The sequence below is a fragment of the Podarcis filfolensis genome (genome assembly GCF_964270895.1).
Source record: "Podarcis filfolensis genome assembly, chromosome: Z".
Taxonomy (NCBI): domain Eukaryota; kingdom Metazoa; phylum Chordata; class Lepidosauria; order Squamata; family Lacertidae; genus Podarcis; species Podarcis filfolensis.
Window position 1 is genome coordinate 2,942,115 of NC_139617.1, and position 17,742 is coordinate 2,959,856.

At 48.8% G+C, this 17,742-nt stretch overlaps 1 protein-coding gene and 1 long non-coding RNA gene across 2 annotated transcripts; one reads left to right on the forward strand and one right to left on the reverse strand.

The window, feature by feature from the left end:
* Positions 1-1,460: 1,460 nt before the first annotated feature.
* LOC310754040 (UAP56-interacting factor-like) lies at positions 1,461-16,500 on the reverse strand. Its single transcript, XM_083595478.1, has 9 exons — positions 16,111-16,500; positions 13,735-13,872; positions 12,243-12,385; positions 11,905-12,029; positions 11,026-11,098; positions 5,446-5,489; positions 5,033-5,107; positions 3,849-3,960; positions 1,461-2,287 (listed from the first exon to the last, which is right to left on the reverse strand). Exons 1-9 carry the CDS (start codon positions 16,205-16,207, stop codon positions 2,147-2,149), a joined length of 948 nt encoding a protein of 315 aa, XP_083451604.1. The 5' UTR covers positions 16,208-16,500; the 3' UTR covers positions 1,461-2,146.
* LOC310754070 lies at positions 3,968-4,960 on the forward strand. The gene is made up of 2 exons (XR_014543591.1): positions 3,968-4,372; positions 4,459-4,960. It is a non-coding gene; the product is annotated as an uncharacterized lncRNA (long non-coding RNA).
* Positions 16,501-17,742: the final 1,242 nt, after the last annotated feature.

Below are 17,742 nucleotides of genomic sequence, written 5' to 3' on the forward strand. Positions count from 1 at the left end.
TAAAATAAATAACATCCAGCTGCCACATAAATAGGCAAATTCCAAAAACTTTTCAGAAGATAATTGACAAAGACTAAATTTTAGCAAAGCCAAACCCAACCTTAGCTTTACAACGTGGAATACAGCAGGATGGTCTAAAAAGGCATCTGACGTGTCTTTTGTCCAATTCACCCAAGGGTATGACATTGTATTTCTACAGGAGACTTGGAGCGTAAGTGAAATAGATGTTAACGGCTTCTCGTTTTGCCTCCCTGGATCACCAAGCTTCAAAGGGGGGCAAATTAAAGGCGGCTTGGGTACCTTTGTATTTTACCCTTGTAAAATTGGGGAGAAGCAGCATGTGGGGAGGTTGCTTTCCTGCCTGGCTTGTGGGCCTCCCAGAGGCATCTAGTCAGCCAGTGTGTGGAACAGGATATTGATGTGTTTATTGCATTATCTCCACTGGCTAGACTTCACTCCAAAGGCAGCTCCCAGCCCAAAGTGGATGGGCATTGCCCTTCAATTGGTGTGTGTGATTGATTATGCAGGGAGGGGCTTACCCCCCCCCCCAATTTTTATTCATGTTAGCAACCCTTGTGGAGGCCAAGCATTATTCTCCCACCGTTCCTCCATGCAGCTCAAGGATCTTCCCCCTCCTCATTTTATGCTCACCACAACCCTGTGAGGTAGGTTAGGCTGAGAGGCAGGAACTGGCCCAAGCTCACCCAGACAGCTTCATGGTTGTGTGGGGATTTGAACTCTGGCCTTCTAGGTCCCAGCCCAACACTCTACCCACTACACCACACAGCCAGACCTCCCCCCCAGTCTGGAGTCCAATTCCCAGAAGCCCACTGGTTCTATGTTGAAGTACTCTTGAGACCCACTTGGTATGAAGAGTTGGGCCGCCTTGTTCTAGAAGATTGTGCAGGCTTGTCCTCACAGCTTCCAGAGGTAAACTGCATGGTGATATTTAACTATGTTGAAACAGATCATTTGCATTCTCACACAAATGAGAAAGAGGAAGGATAATAGCTAAATAAAGTATCTTCTCCTACTTATCTAAATCCCTCCAAAAGATTATTGGTATAGGAGCGCCAGAGTGTCTGGTGAGAGCCATGTGGTTGAGCTGGAGCAACTAGCTCAACTCTCTCCACACACTGAGTTTTTCAGGTAGACCAGGGGTGGGGGGGGGGGACAATAGCCTTGATTACCTATTTCCTCCCAAGGTAAGGGGAAGTGACATGGCTAAGATGGCAGGACAGCTTACTCTATGATGTTAACCCCTTCTAGCATTAATTAGACTGAAGCATGTTGTTATATGAGATGTTGGATATACGAGACTGGTTATCCCACACAACATGCTCTCATGCAACCCATGCACTCCAAGTGAAACCCATTTCCTGGATAATATCAACATTGTGTTTTGTGCCTGTGAACTCCATAGTGAATATTTTTTCATTAGAAAAGAAAACAGCCCAGTGTTTCAGCTTCTAAAAGTTGTTTTATTCAGCGCGCAGTTACAGCTTGTCACACCCAAATCCTCCAAAGGAATCTGCCAAAGTGCTTTTCCAGGCAAAAGGGGGCAGAGGGAGAGAAACCAAGAACCTCAAATTCACTAGACCAGGGATGGGGAATTCTGTGACCCTCTAGATGTTGTTGGATTCTATCACCCCTGACCGTCGGTCATGCTGGCTGAGGCAGAAGGCCATTGGATCTGGCAATATCTGGGAGCCCACAAGATTCCCAGCCTTCGCCCTACACAAACAACCAGCTGTGAGGCATGCCTCTTACTGGAGGGAGGGTCACTCCAGAGGCAGCTGTGGCATAAGGGTGCTTGATCATGCCTTTGTGGGCACATCTGAGGATTAAAGAGGACCCCCTATGAAGCTTGCTTGGAGATCTTCCTTACCACATGGCTCTCCGGCAAAAACACAACTGTACTAGCAGCCATACGGAATCACACCTCAAAGCTGGATCAGACAGTAGGCTACATCAGGAGGAAGTCTGGGGCAGAGGGGCCTAGAGTGGGAGTCAGAGCTGCTCTTAGGGCTGCATGTCTGAAGCATGGGCAGAAATCTTTGGGTGTGAGGTTGCATGGGGCTGTCTCTTTGTGTTTTGTGATGCCAAGCTGCCACCCAGACAGAGGCAGGCAACCAACCAACTGGGTTTAGGGGCAAGCTCCTTTGCAAAGCCAGTCTGACTTCACCAAATGCAATGGCAGAGTGACCATTCGGCCTGTGTTCTGCTTCGCTGTGAAATGGCGTGTGTTCCTCAACCCAGAGAACCTTTCGTTCAATGTCAAGCTCGTCTAAGGAAGAAAAACATAAGAGTTAGTCTTGAATCCCCACAGACATGTGCTTGGAGATGTCAGCACACAGCACATTTAAAGCACATCTCCTCCCACCCACACATACCCAAAAAGTCCTGAGAACAATGATTTGTTAAGGGTGCTGGGAACTGTAGCACTGTGAAAGGAAAACTAAGGTTCTTGTTATTCTTTGGAGGGGGTGGAATGGTGAATACACAGCTCTGCTGAACACAGATAGATTTAGCTTTGGAGACAACACATGTATGACCACAATCTTCATGTGAGTTCCTGGCGACCTTTAGCTTAAACACACCCTGCTCTGAAGTGAGAAAAATCTATCACACTCAAACATTCCTGCATGAAGCTGCCCATGGCAAGGTTATAACACAAAACCTAGAGATTATGATGTGCAGGAATGGTTTCCTTGAGGGCATGTGTAATAGGGTACAAAACCCACCTTCTATATTTTGAAGCCCAGGAGTTAAGAGATGAGGAGTCCACCCAAGTTCAAGCTGGGGGTTGGACTGCAAGGGAGAGAAGCTAATGTCCCCAGAATTGGGGGGAAGCTTGGCTAATTTCCAGGTTAAACTGAACTCTTTAGTACCGCCCCCCAGGGCACCATTATGTGGGTCCTCTGAAGCATGAGAAAGCTCAGAAGGTAAGAACAGGGCTTTCCTCCCCACTCCTAAGTTCAGCAGCTGGCTAGAGGTGGCCACATGAACACCCCCTACCGCACCCCCAGCATAGGTTCAACTTTTAGCACAATTGAACTTTAACAAAAAGTCTTCAGCCAGATGGCATACAATGCTTTGGCAGCGGCAACTTATCATTTTCTTGATCATTTTCTTGATCAACTTATCATTTTCTTGATCATTTTCTTGATTACAAACAATTAAAAAGGCGGACAAACAATTAAAAAGGCGGACAATCTTGCAAAGGAGTGTTGCCATTTAAACTGCTGGTTTGACGTAGGAACCCAAAAAAAGAAAAGGAACCAAGTACCCAGAGTCTGCTTCATATTGCCCTCGTTCTCCACCTCCCTCTATCCTAAGGTAAAGGGTAAAGGGACCCCTGACTATTAGGTTCAGTCGTGACCGACTCTGGGGTTGCGGCGCTCATCTCGCTTTATTGGCCGAGGGAGCCGGCGTACAGCTTCCGGGTCATGTGGCCAACATGACTAAGCCGCTTCTGGAGAACCAGAGCAGCGCACGGAAACGCCGTTTACCTTCCCGCCGGAGCGGTACCTATTTATCTACTTGCACTTTGACATGCTTTCAAACTGCTAGGTTGGCAGGAGCAGGGACCGAGCAACGGGAGCTCACCCCGTCGCGGGGATTTGAACCGCCAACCTTCTGATCGGCAAGTCCTAGGCTCAGTGGTTTAACCCACAGCGCCACCCATGTCCCTCCCTCTATCCTGGTTACAAACAAGAGTTAAGATGTGAAAGCCTTGTTATCACCTCATTCCCTTCAATTAGCCAGCTGCTCTGGCAGATGACATCAGTTCCTTCCCGCTTCCAATATTCCTGCTCCAAAAGCCTCCCAATATTCCTGCTCCTAACCTGGTTAGCCATAGCCCGGAAGTTGAATCTCAGGGGAACACCTTTGGGCTGGGAACGGCTCATCTTTTCTGGGCCTCTTCTCCCCCTCGGGAAGGGGTGCTTGGCTCCTGGCCTGTGAAATGCACGCAGAATATAAAGATGCCTTCTTTCCATGGAGCCAAGGAAGAAGGATGGAATTTGTTAATCTCCCAAACCTTCCCAAGTAAGAGATGCCGGAGTTGCGTCACCTACAACTTCCTCAGGGATCAAGCAGCTAAGAAAAACGAAACATCCCACCTGGGCACGGTTTCTGAGAGAGCAACAGCAGAAGTTCTGTACTTTGAGGGCAGAAGACCCACACTCTGGAAGATGAGCATTTGCCCAGGGGATTCTGGCCAGTCCATGAGGGCTGCCAGCCCCTTCCCACTCCATCTCAGGCACAGAACTCATTGGCTCTGCCACTGCTTGGCTCTGGCGCCACCTACTGTTGGCCTCTTTGCCTTCCACCCTACCAGTCCCAATGAGCACCATCCACCCCTGCATTGGTCCAGAGGCGCAGAGGCGTAGCTAGGTGATCTTGCACTCCTGGCAGAACCATCCAGATTGCGCCCTCTACCTACGGACAAGTTAGCTCTTCTTTCCTTCTCTCCTCCAACACCCCCCCCCATTCAATTCACCCTCTATTAAAAACCTTTCCTTATGAGGCAATAATCAATATTTTTATTTATTTATAGACATATTTATGGACATATTTCTAGCTAATTTTGTGCCCCCCCTCGCCTATGCCCCTGGCTCTGAAAGGGGAGCTGGCTGCAAGTGTCACAGGCCTGGTGGGCCAGTCATCCAAAGTGAGGGCCAGTGTGGCACAGTTGTTGGAGTACTGCGCTAGGAACTGGGAGACCAGGGTACAAGCCCCCACTCAGCCAGGGAGCTTGCTGGGCTCACTCTCAGCCCAACCAACCTCACAGGGTTGTTGTGTGACCATAAAATGTGGGGGGGGTGTGGACTCTGCATACCTGCTTGAGCAGCTTGGGGAAAAGGAGGGAGATAAATGTGTGAAAGAAAGAAGGAAAGAAGGAAGGAAGGAAGGAAGGAAGGAAGGAAGGAAGGAAGGAAGGAAGGAAGGAAGGAAGGGTGATAGAGCAGGAAGGTGAGATGCACAATAGAGAATGGGCATTGTTTTCACTCAAGGCAACATAACGTACATGCTTGCTTGACTTGCTTGGGGGTTAGACACAGAAACGGTCAGCACACCTCCAGGATTGGGTTCTGGCTGCCACCTAGAGAAAGAGAGACAGGGAGAGGAAGCAAAGAACCAGACTCCTAGCAGCAGCAGCAGCAGGACTGGAGTGAATGGAGCACAGACTGATGAAGACATGCCAGCGTTGGAGGAGGTTGAGAAGGCTCCAAAGGTCAGACACTCATCAAGATCCAACTGAGGCGCCCTCTACAATTCTCCTACAAAGTAAGGTCAGTGCAACCCTAGAACCTCCCACCTGGGGAAAAACAGAGCAGGTGCTCTGGTTATGCCAGGAAGGCATATTGCCAATCCTTACTTTCTCTCCTCCACCACTGCTTTTTCTTCCTTCAGAAAAGGGGGACTCTTTCCACAACTTACCTCCTCCTCTTTAAAGGCTTCCCCTCCACATTGGACTTTGTTTGCTGTAAGAAGGAAGAGAACAACAAGCATGACAGAAACCAAAACTCCCAAAGCAAGGAGACTTTGTTCCACACTATGGATCAAAGCTCTCCACAGACTGTAGCTTAAAGTGGATTCCTTGTTTATTTTGCAAAATCTTAGAACCTCTAAACAGATTACAAAAAGAATAAAGTAATAAAATTATCAGTAAGAAACCACATTTGTTAAAAACTATTTAAGATCCTCTCCTCTGTCTTACATGATTGTTGTAAGGATTACAGAGAAAATGTTTGTAGAATACTGTGACTACTTAGGGAAAACACAATGCAGTTTTAAATCTGGTCAGTCTTACAGTTGCCCCTTTAAGAATGGGTTGCAGGGCCAACTGAAGCCAGAAGGCAATGGCAACACATCCCTCACTGGATCACTGAGAGCCAATGTGGTGTAGAGGTGAGAGTGTCGGGTTGGGACCCAGGAGACCAGCATTCGAATCCCCATCAGCCATGAAGCTGAGTGGGTGGCCAGGGTTGTTGTTGAGATTGAATGAGGAGGGGAAGGGATGATGATGATGATGATGATGATGATGATGATGATGATGATGATAATGATAATGATAATGATAATACCACACCCATCTGGCTGGGTTTCCCCAGCCACTCTGGGCGGCTTCCAACAAATATTAAAAATACATTAAAATGTCACACATTAAAAACTTCCCTAAACAGGGCTGCCTTCAGATGTCTTCTAAAAGTCTGGTATTTGTTTATTTCCTTGACATCTGGTGGGAGGCCGTTCCACAGGGCAGGTGCCACTACTGAGAAGGCCCTCTGCCTGGTTCCCTGTAACCTCACATCTCGCAGTGAGGGAACCGCCAGAAGGCCCTCGGCACTGGATCTCAGTGTCTGGACAGAACAATGGGGGTGGAGACGCTCCTTCAGGTATACTGGGCCGAGGCTGTTTAGGGCTTTAAAGGTCAGCACCAACACTTTGAATTGTGTTCGGAAATATACGGGGAGCCAATGTAGGTCTTTCAAGATCGGTGTTATGTGGTCTTGGCGGCCACTCCCAGTCGCCAGTCTAGCTGCCACATTCTGGATTAATTGTAGTTACTGGGCCACCTTCAAAAGTAGCACCACATAGAGCGCATTGCAGTAGTCCAAGCAAGAGATAACTAGAGCATGCACCACTCTGGCGAGACAGTCTGCAGGCAGGTAGGGTCTCAGCCTGCATACCAGATGGAGCTGATAAACAGCTGCCCTGGACACAGAATTGACCTGCGCTTCTATGGACAACTGTGAGTCCAAAATGACTCCCAGCAGTGGCATAGCGTGGGTTGTCAGCACCCGGGGCAAGGCAAGTAATTTGCGCCCCCTATCCCGTGGATTAACTCTGGGCAGAGAGCTGCGAGTGCGAGTGCGCCCCCCCCAGATGTTGCACCCAGTGCAGCCGGCCCCCCTGCACCCCCCACGCTACGCCACTGACTCCCAGGCTATGCACCTGGTATTTCAGGGGCACAGTTACCCCATTCAGAACCAGGGAGTCCTCCACACCTGCCCACCCCCTGTCCCCCCAAAACAGTACTTCTGTCCTGTCAGGATTTAACCTCAGCCCCCATCCATCCTCCAACTGCCTCCAGACACTCACACAGTTCACCGCCTTCACTGGTTCTGATTTGAAAGAGAGGTAGAGCTGGGTATCATCCGAATATTGATGAACACCCAACCCAAACCCCCTGATGATCTCTCCCAAAGGGTGCATGTAGATGTTGAAAAGCATGAGGGAGAGGACAGAACCCTGAGGCACCCAACAAGTGAGAGCCCAGGGGTCTGAACACTCATCCCCCAACACCACTTTCTCAACACGGCCCAGGAGAAAGGAGCGGAACCACCGTATAACAGTGCCCCCAGCTCACAGCCCCTCTAGACAGTCCAGAAGGATGTTATGGTTGATGGTATCAAAAGCCGCTGAGAGATCCAACAGAACTAGGAAACAGCTCTCACCTTTGTCCCTAGCCCGCCGGAGATCATCGCCCAAGGCAGTTTCAGTCCCATGGTGAGGCCTGAATCCCGACTGGAAGGGATCCAAATGGTCCGCTTCTTCCAGGCTTGCCTGGAGTTGTTCAGCAACCACTCGCTCTATCACCTTGCCCAAGAATGGAAGATTTGAGACTGGGTGATAGTTGGCCATATTGGCCAGGTCTAGAGATGTTTTTTTAAGAAGCGGTTTAATGACCACCTCTTTCAGCAGGTCTGGGAAGGCTCCCTCACAGAAAGAAGCATTCACCACCCTGCGAAGCCCATCGCCCAGCCCTTCCGGCTAGCTTTTATAAGCCAGGATGGGCAAGGATCAAAGAGACAGGTGGTTGGTTTCACTCATCCAAGCAGCCTGTCCACATCCCCGGAGGTAACAGATTGGAATTGATCCCATGCAACTTGCTAGACAGGACTCTAGCACTCTCCTGCCCCAGCCCTGCTCCCATGGTGGAATCTACCTCTTCCCAAATCTGAGCTATGCAAAAGCATTGCAGGAGATCTTGGGTTCCCTACCAGGCCCCGGTGACGAAGGTGGTTCTGATAGATTGCGAACCACCTGAAAGAGTCTCCTGCTGCTGTTTTCTGCAGATGCAATAGAGGCGGTGAAGAAGGTCCTCTTTACCGTCACCGTTGCCACTTGGTAGACTTGACGTTGAGCTCTGACCCATGTCCGGTCCAATTAAGAATGAGTTTTCTGACACTGGCACTCTAGTCGTCTCAGTGATTGTTTCCTCGCCCTCAGCTCTGGAGATAACCACAGGACTGTCCGGGTTCCATGCAATTGGAGAGGGCACTCAGAGCCAGAGAGTCGATAGCCCTGGTTAACTCCGCATTCCACCAGGGAATCCACCAGGGAATCAGCTGAAAGGCCATCAACATGGGATAAAACATCCCCTACCACTCTCTAGAACATCCCCTACCACTCTCTGGAAGCCAATTGGATTCATTAAGTGGCAGGGGCGGACCATCCAAATCAGTCCCACCTCCCTGCAGAGGGGAAGGGTCGCAGAGAAGTCCAGTTGCACTAGGAAGTGATCTGACCATGGCACTTCTTTTGTTTCACTTTTACTTACTGTCAGATCACCCACGTCACTAGAGGTGAAACCAGGTCTAAGGCATGTCCGTGACTATGAGTTGGGCCAAACTTATTCAGGGACAGCCCCAATGGAGGCCATGCTTTCCACAAAATCCTGAGTGGCCCCTTGCAAGGTTGTGTTGGCATGGATGTTAAAATCCCCTAAGACAACCAAACTAGGTGTCTCCAGGAGAACATCTGGTATGACCTGAGGCAGCTCGGGCAGGGAATCCTTGGCACAGTGGGGAGGTTGGTACACCAAAAGGAATCCTGTACTGCCCCTATTGCCCAACTTCCAGACCACGCACTCAGAGAGGTCTTCCCAATAGGGATGATGTAAACCACTTTAAGCTCCTTGGAGAAATGGTTGGGGTACAGATGGAAAAAATAAATAGTTGTTGTTGTTTAGTTGTTTAGTCATGTCCCTTGACACGGGGACATTCCCAGGGGAACTGAAGGAAGCAGTGGTGTGTCCACTCTTAAAGAAAACTTCATTAGATCCCTTAGACCTATCCAATTACCGCCCAGTTTCAAATTTTCCATACCTGGGTAAGGTAATTGAGAGAGCGGTTGCTGAACAGCTTGGTAGGTTTCTGGAGGAAACATTGGCATTAGATCCATTTCAGTCCGGTTTCTGTCCTGGTTTTGGGACGGAGACGGCTCTGGTCACCCTAACAGATGATCTCCGTAGACAACTGGATCGAGGCAGGTCAGGACTGCTGATCCTTTTAGATTTGTCAGCAGCCTTTGACATGGTCGATCATGATCTTCTGGACCACCGCCTCGCAGACGTGGGAATACAGGGCATAGCCCGTAACTGGTCGTGCTCTTTTATCTCTGGTCGGGGACAGAGGGTGGCACTAGGGAGGGAAATGTCGTCGCGCCACTCCTTGGTGTGTGGAGTGCCGAAGGGCGCAATTCTCTCCCCGATGCTTTTTAACATCTTTATGCGCCCCCTTGCCCAGATTATCCGGAGCTTTGGGCTCGGCTGTCACCAATATGCTGATGACACTCAGCTCTATCTGCTGATGGATGGCCACACCGACTCGGCCCCGGACACACTGACCAGATGCTTGGAAGCTGTGGCTGGATGGTTTCGTGGGAGCCGATTAAATCCTTCGAAGACAGAGGTCCTATGGCTAGGTCAGGATGGCATGGGGATGAGGGACCAACTCCCTTCTCTTGCGGGGGCCCAATTAGTGCCATTGCCTTCCGTTAAGAGTTTGGGTGTAATCCTTGATGCCTCCCTTTCCATGGAGGTGCAAGTTACAGCAACAGCCAAGGCGACATTTTTCCACCTTTGCCGCATCAAGCAGTTGGTCACTTACCTTTCCTGCCCCAACCTGGCCGCAGTGATCCATGCGACGGTCATCTCCAGGCTTGACTACTGTAATTTGCTCTACGTGGGGCTGCCCTTGAAGCTGTCCCAGAAACTCCAGCGGGTACAGAATGCTGCAGCGAGGCTCCTCACGGGGTCTCTGCCATGGGAGCATATTCACCCAGTGCTTTTCAAGCTGCACTGGCTCCCGGTGGAGTACAGGGTCAGATTTAAGGTGCTGCTTTTGACCTTTAAAGCCCTTCACGGCCTAGGACCCTCGTACCTACGGGACCGCCTCTCCCAGTATGCCCCACGGAGAGCCTCAAGGTCCACATATAGCAACACCCTAGAGGTCCCGGGCCCTAAGGAAGTTAGATTGGCTTCAACCAGAGCCAGGGCCTTTTCAACTCTGGCTCTGGCCTGGTGGAACGCTCTGCCTCATGAGACCAGGGCCCTGCAGGATCTGATTTCTTTCCGCAGGGCCTGTAAGACAGAGTTGTTCCGCCTGGCCTTTGGCTTGGAGCCAATTTGATTCTCTCCCTCTCTTTCTTTTTTCTTTTCCTTCTCCTCCTGCTATAAGGCTACATTTTAATATTTTAATGTTCCATTATTTTAATGTTGTATTTTATTTTTGTTTTTAAGTTGTAATCATTCATCTTGTTTTTATTATTACTTGTAAGCCGCTCTGAGCCCGGCCTTGGCTGGGGAGGGCGGGGTATAAATAAAAATTATTATTTATTATTATTATTATTATTATTATTATTATTATTATTATTATTATTATTTCCGACTCTTCGTGACCCCATGGACCAGAGCACACCAGGCACTCCTGTCTTCCACTGCCTCCCGCAGTTTGGTCAAACTCCTGCTGGTAGCTTCGAGAACACTGTCCAACCATCTTGTCCCCTGTCGTCCCCTTCTCCTTGTGCCCTCCATCTTTCCCAACATCAGGGTCTTTTCCAGGGAGTCTTCTCTTCTCATGAGGTCCCCAAAGTATTGGAGCCTCAGCTTCACGATCTTCCAGTGAGCACTCAAGGCTGATTTCCTTAAGAATGGATAGGTTTGATCTTCTCAAGAGTCTCCCCCAGCACCAGAATTCAAAAGCATGATATAAAAGACAATGAAGAACTCACCCTTCGGTTGAAGTTGAATCTGGATTGCCTCTGGAAGAAAGCTGGTCTTCGGTTTAGCCGGAAAGGCTGGTTACTGGGGGGAAATAAAAGGACCCTATATTAACACAAATTTCTGTGCACACTCAAGCCATAGATACTGTGGTAGATACGCCAGTCTCCAAGTGGCGAGACTCTGGGAGTGACTGTGCTTACGCAGGGCTCCGTTTGTAGGGAATGAAGGTCAGAGTAGGCTGTGGTGTCTTTAGTAAGTATGGCTACCTTTACAAAGCATAGGACAGAGGGGCTCAGAGCACTCACACCCCAGCAGGTCTTTCTTCCACACTGGGGTTCCAGGCAAATCACAGCCTTACAGTTCAGCTTCCAGCATCAGCCAAATTTCCCACACAAAACTCTGGCTCCTGTTCTTCTACGTTACAAGGCGATGACGTCGTGTCCAAGTAGGTGGCAGGGTGATCTGGATCCTGACCCCCTCCCCAAACATATAAAAATATATTTGCTGAATTTGGAATCTCAGTTGAAAAATTGTCCAGCCATTTGCTACTTGATTTTGCAAATGCTCAGATTCCCCAGGATTGGGAGGCGAAAACTGACACCGTGTCCTGTAAAGTGGCTTGCAGTCACACACACACTTTTGTGGGAACAGGGAAGCATAGGAGCCAGCTCCTAGGGGTTGAGGTCCCTTTGGCTCCTCCAATAAAATATTTGAGGGGATCGCCCCCTCCCCCCAAAAGTTGATGGGCATTGCCATTCAACTGGTGTGCATGTGCTGCGTTTTGTGATCAATGGGGCAGAGTAGGGCTTACCTCCCCACTCCAATATTTTATTCAGGTTTGCCCCCCTGCACAGAAGTCTACTCCTCCCGAAACCAAGCTTCCTTACCTTTGGGCGGTTGGTGGAGCAGCTCCTGCCCTTCGAAAGCGATTGACCCTTGTAGGATCCCTCTGCTGGTTACCGGGTGTTGTGCCATCCCTGCTCCCAACCAAGGTAGCATCTTCCTGCTGCACCTACAAATAGCACAGTTTGCCTCAGGATTGGCTTCTTGAACACAAAGCATCATGGGCAGGGGAACAGCTGTCGAAGCCCAGCCTTCCTTATCCTGGAGTCTGCCAAATGTTGTCGACTACAACTCCCATCCATCCTGAGCTGTCTGGGTTTATAGGAGCTGCCGTCCAAAACTCCTGGAGGGTATCAGTTGGCAAAGATTGCCATAGTCCTACCTGTTGAGCTGAGCTGGGCCGATTTAGGGGGCTCATGCCTTTTGGCCCAAAGGCTGCTCTCCTCCTGGGACTGGTCACCCCATTCCAGAAAGGCTTCCTGTAATTCTGCTGCTTTTGAAACTCTCCTCTGAACCTGCTGGGTCCTAAAGAGACACACCATGCAGTATGTGATTCCTCGTCAATCCTCAGGTGTCGACAATTTATCATTAAAAACAATGTTTCTCTGCTATTTGCCACATCTGACTCTCCCCTGCCCCTTCCTCCAAAGGGGGATGAGTATGTGAGATTACCTGCACTTTTGCTATTGTATTATTAATAATAATATATCACCCTTCATCAAAAGATCTCAGGGCTGTTCACAAGGTAAAAGCACAAACAAATAGTTAAAATAAAAACAACAAAACAATAGCACCTCCCCCCACAAACACATTTAAAAGGCTGTAGAATATTAATCAGCCAGAGGCCTGGCTGAAGTTGGATCGTGGTCCAACTGCACTGGCTACCACCTAGTTTCTAATCCCAATTCAAATGCTGGTTTTTAATCTATAAAGCCTTAAATAGCTCAGCACTGCAATACCTCAAGGACCGCCTCTCTCCATATGAACCTATCCAGACCTTGCAATCATCATCTGAGACCCTTCTTTGTGTGCCTCCTCCATGAGAGGTCCGGAGGGTGGCAACTTGAGAATGAGCTTTTTCTGCAGTGGATCCCCACTTGTGGAATGCTCTCCCCAGGGAGGTCAACCTGGCACCTTTATTATGCACCTTTAGGTACCAGACAAAAATGTTCCTCTTCAAACAGGCCTTTGGCTGATTGACATCTGATGCCCTTTTAAAATATGTTATGGAAGGGAGGGGGGTTATTGGGTTGTCTTTGTTTTTGTGAACCTCCCCGAGATCTGCGGGTACAGGGCGGTATACAAACTTTAATAATGATGATGATGATGTTTAGGATCAAAGTTTTCCTTTTCCTAGATGGCTTGTCCCAGGTTGACAAGCCCCATCTGTCTATCTCCAACATGAAAAGCCTATCTCAATTCAGGAGCATCCCTCCTCTGCAGATCCTTGTTCTCCCACAACACTACTGATCCCTACCTTGATAGAATATTTTCCCACTTCATCAAAGGCCCATTAACCATGAAAGGAGGAGATTCTTTGTTGTGCTGTATTCCTAGTTCTGTGCTCCAGTTTGAAAGAGCTGTGCTCAAGTCATACTGGGAGCCAGTTCATGCTATAAATCACTTAAACGTTTTGTCTCTTTTTATGTTCATTATTTTCATTTTAATATTCATTCATTCATTATTTAATATTCATTTTAATGTTCAATTTATGTACCCTCCTCTGGTCACCTCTAGCTAAAGGTACTTGCATGAAGCTGAAGGAGGGGTTGATATCTCAGGATGCCAACCGTTACAAAAAGCCCTACTAACTTATTTCCTGAATTTTGCCAACTCCCAAACCTTCTCTTCCTGCTATTGCTTCTCACACATACCTTGCAGGTTCCTTGGTACCCAGCCCCAGAATCGACGTCTTCTGTTGCTATAGGCTGGATTCCAGTTCTTGAGCGGCTGCTTCCATCTGTTTTCCTTTGCATTTGTCTGCCCTTTCTTGTTGCGCTTTATGATGTCATCTAAATTAGGGAAACCAACACACACAGAATACGTCAAGGAAATCTTCTCTTTTGTTTCATGTTGGCCTCCCAGCATTTTAACACAAGAGGATGGAAAGCTAGCCCTCAGTATGTGGGGCAAGGAGAGTGTGGCATAGAATACTGCTCTAAGGAATCCCAGTATTCAAAAACAGAATTCCAAAACAGAGGGTAGTTTCCAGTTGCCCTTAATAACTTGGGACCAGTTTATCTGCAATATGTGCCCAGTTGACCCCTTTGACCTGCAGAACTGGCACCATTACAGGTGCCACATAATACCATTTCTGCATTTGTAAGAAATGCATATTTTTGTGTCGCAGCCTCTACAGTTTGGAACTCCCTGCCTGCTCATATCAAGCAGGCGTCTTCACGATACTCTTCAGCACCTGCTAAAAATATTTTTGTTTAGACAACCTAATCCAAATATGTAAAGTGTTGGCATGTGTTTTAATCTGGATTTATCTTAGGGTTGATTTTCTTTTAATTCAACTAGGGAAAATGTATTGCATTAAATGAGGCAAGGATAGCAGAGTGAGCAACAAACTGAACAGGCGTGGCAATTTCTGAGCTGTATTAATAGCATCGTCTAACCAATATAGAAGCGATCAGTATGGCTTTACTCTGAACGCAAGGGCTCCTTACCTGGAGAACTGAGTTGATTTGCGTAATCATAGAAGCATAGGAAGAAGCTGCCTTGTACTGAGCCAGACCACTAGCTTAGTATTGTCAACACTGACAGGAAGTCTCACTCCAGGGTAAAGGCAGAATTTCCTAGCCCTACCTGGAGATGCCATCAGAGATTGATACCTGGGATCTTCTGCATGCAAAGCAGCTACTCTGCCATTGAGCCAAGCATGATCCTTGAAGTGAATAATTACCACCATTCAAGAAAGTTTGAAAGTATTCAGAAGAGACCCCCCCCCCAAAAGCAAATCCTTCAAGGGGAAAAAATGAAGGAAGCTGTATATCCTTCAGCTTGGGGTGTGGGGATGAGAGGAAGCCAGGAATTGGTTTTCAGTAATAGTATCAAACATAAACTCCCAATACTCAACGTCAGAGAGGGAATCATTAAATACTGGGTGCTGGTTATTAAGTTAAGTCTGATCAAATAACAGTGGATGCCCAAATGCCAACCCTGGATAACAGAGAGCACATTTCCAGCATTCCTATTTTCAGAGGGGGCTTTAGGGAGGCAAATTAGCCAGGCAAGCCAATAGAGAGTGGAGAGATTTTCCTCTTTCTGTCATTGTAATTCCGTTGGACGGGGCAGGGGCATATTTCCAGATCACTGACTGAATAAATGAGTGTGATGTTTGTGTGCACAAACAGATCTTGTGCCAAGGAAATGATGATTTGCATTGCCCGTCAATGCCATAAATAGACCAGGCATCACATCAAGCTTCTATTTTTGGAGAGGGCCAGTTTATCATGTCCGTGCTGGACTGTGGGGTTTTGAGCTTGGAAAAACTGCTGTGGGGTATGGTGAGGTGAGCCAAAATGTAGCTGTGATTTGAACCTAACAGGCTGCATCTAGATATACCCAGAGTAAACACACTGAAATTAATTAGAATGGCTAAGTAAGGGCCATTAATTTCAATTGGTCTACTCTGAGTAAGACTTAGCTACAGACAACCAGTCCACACTGAGCCATCTGCTTTTCCCTGATGGTTCCCTTCTCTCTGGATGGAGGAGGGAGAAGTGTTTGGGTTGAAAATAGGCTGTCCATGGTGAAAGGAGAGGGATTTACTGAGAAACGGGAAAAGGAGAGGAAGTTGCAGGTGGGGGGGGTGTCAAGCAGAAGATGGGGGAGAAGACCCCTCTTGGGTTCAACTAAGCCAATTGGCCTGTGGAATCAGGAATGGCATAGGTATAGACCCCGTGGGGACCCAACTTTGGGCACCTAAGAAGGCTGCAAGGAATTTGCAAACTTTGCCAAACCTTCCCTGGCTGGACATTTTCTGCGCCTCAGAGAGGTTCATAGGCAGCCTCCCCCGCCCCATATACGGAAGGTATATAGTGCATATTTTTTGGGAGGAGGGGCGGTTCTCACCTGGAACCAGCCCCCTCCACCCCAACTTTGAGAAGGGCACCCAGAGTGGATCTGGTTTCGCGAGGATAAAGCCTATGCGGCTCCGGAGCAAGTCCATAGGGTGGGGTGGGTCCCCGAGACGCTAGGACTCACCCAACCAACACCCGACGAGTGTAGAGAGCAGCACCTACCCAGAGACAGATCTATCTCCTCAGCAGCCACCGCCGGCTCCGATCCTGCCCCAGCACCGGCGGCTTCGAGCATCTGCCCGGCCCCCGGCGCTGCCATGGCCTCTGAGGAAAGAGAGGGGTGGCGGCGGCCGGCCGGAGGAGAGCCCTCCGAGCTCCCGCCCCCTGGCCAGCTGTCCCATTCCCATTCCCCGGCGCCGCCACCAGAGTCGCCCCCGCCCGTCCGCTGCGGAGGCCGGCCCCGGCCTGTGGCGCGGCTTGGGAGGCGGGCGGGGTCCACCTGCAGACCCGTTCCTCTCCATGGCCTCTGCACCGCTCTCAAATCCCAAAACAGCCTGGATCATGCCGAAGGCAGCACCGTGTGTAGTCCGGCATGTTGTTCTCATAGTGGCCGAGCAAGTGCTCTGATGGGGAGGACCCGAGCCCGGGAGCAGCGCTCTCTTCGCCTGAGGGTTCCAGCAACTCGCATTCAGGAAGGTTACTGTCTCAGACAGTGGAGGTAGAGCACAGCAACCCTTATCTTTCTGCACCCCAAAGCGAGTGTTTCAAGAGGATAGGAAGAGTTTGCTGGAACAGGCAGGCCAGTGACCCATCTAGTCTCGCATCCTGTACCAGATGCCTGTAGGCATAAGAGTCAATTCCAAGAGTCCGGGACCCTTCGCCATCCCCACCCTCATAAAATATTTGGTGGGCATTGCTATTCAAATGGTGTGTGTACACCGCATCACGTTATCGATGATTCAGGACACGGCTTATCTGCCCCCCCCCAATATTTTATTCAAGTTGGCACCCCTGCCTGCAGGAAACTTTCAAGCAGGCTCAACTAGTATTCACAAACATTACTGCTTCTGACCAGTGGATAGTAACCAGAGGCAGCTCTTCCCATTTTGCCACCTGAGGCAAAATTGGAATTGCCACCACTTGCTCTCCCTGCACCAGCGCTTCCACTGCTGGAGAACATGGCATTCTGCAAAGCTACTCAGCACAAATATAATATGGGGAAGACCTGGCTTTTCAGTAGTACAGGTGATAAGGATCTTGGAGTCTTGGTTGACCACAAACTTGACATGAGTCAACAGTGTGATGCAGCAGCAAAAAAGCTGATACTATTCTAGGCTGCATCAACAGAAATACAGTATCCAGGTCAAGGGAAGACATAATGCTGCTTTAATCTGCCTTGGTCAGACCACACCTGGAATACTGTGTCCAGTTCTGAGTGCCATAATCTAAGAAGGATATTGACAAGCTGGAATGTGTAAGTTCCACTAGGATCCAGTACTGTTTTACTGCAAGGAAGATTACATTCCACCCCCACCCCCGGCTCCAGGTGTGACACACCCATCGTTTGCAGCACACACCTTGACATTTCTATTGATGCTGCTGCCCAGGAATACAAGTTGGGTATGTGTCACTCTCTATGCTGGTTTGGATACTAGTGATTGGGAGAAGTTTACAAGGTCTCCTCCAGATATTGTTCGTTTAGCTAAAGCATTTATATGTCACTTAATCATTAGTGTTTGTACGTGGTATACATAAAAAATAAACCATGGGTAGAAGAAGGAGTTATGCTAAGACCAGACCATGTCATTACCGAGGAGGCAGGTTTAGTCGTTATTTGAGGACTAACCCTGCCTC

Excerpts from the sequence above, each read along its gene's own strand:
- LOC310754040 (XM_083595478.1), bottom strand. The coding sequence starts at position 16,207 with ATGGCAGCGCCGGGGGCCGGGCAGATGCTCGAAGCCGCCGGTGCTGGG. Across the intron at positions 12,030-12,242 it reads GGCCCAGCTCAGCTCAACAG|GTGCAGCAGGAAGATGCTAC; the intron begins GTAGGACTATGG and ends TGCTATTTGTAG. Across the intron at positions 2,288-3,848 it reads TCCGGGCTATGGCTAACCAG|ACGAGCTTGACATTGAACGA; the intron begins GTTAGGAGCAGG and ends TTTCTTCCTTAG.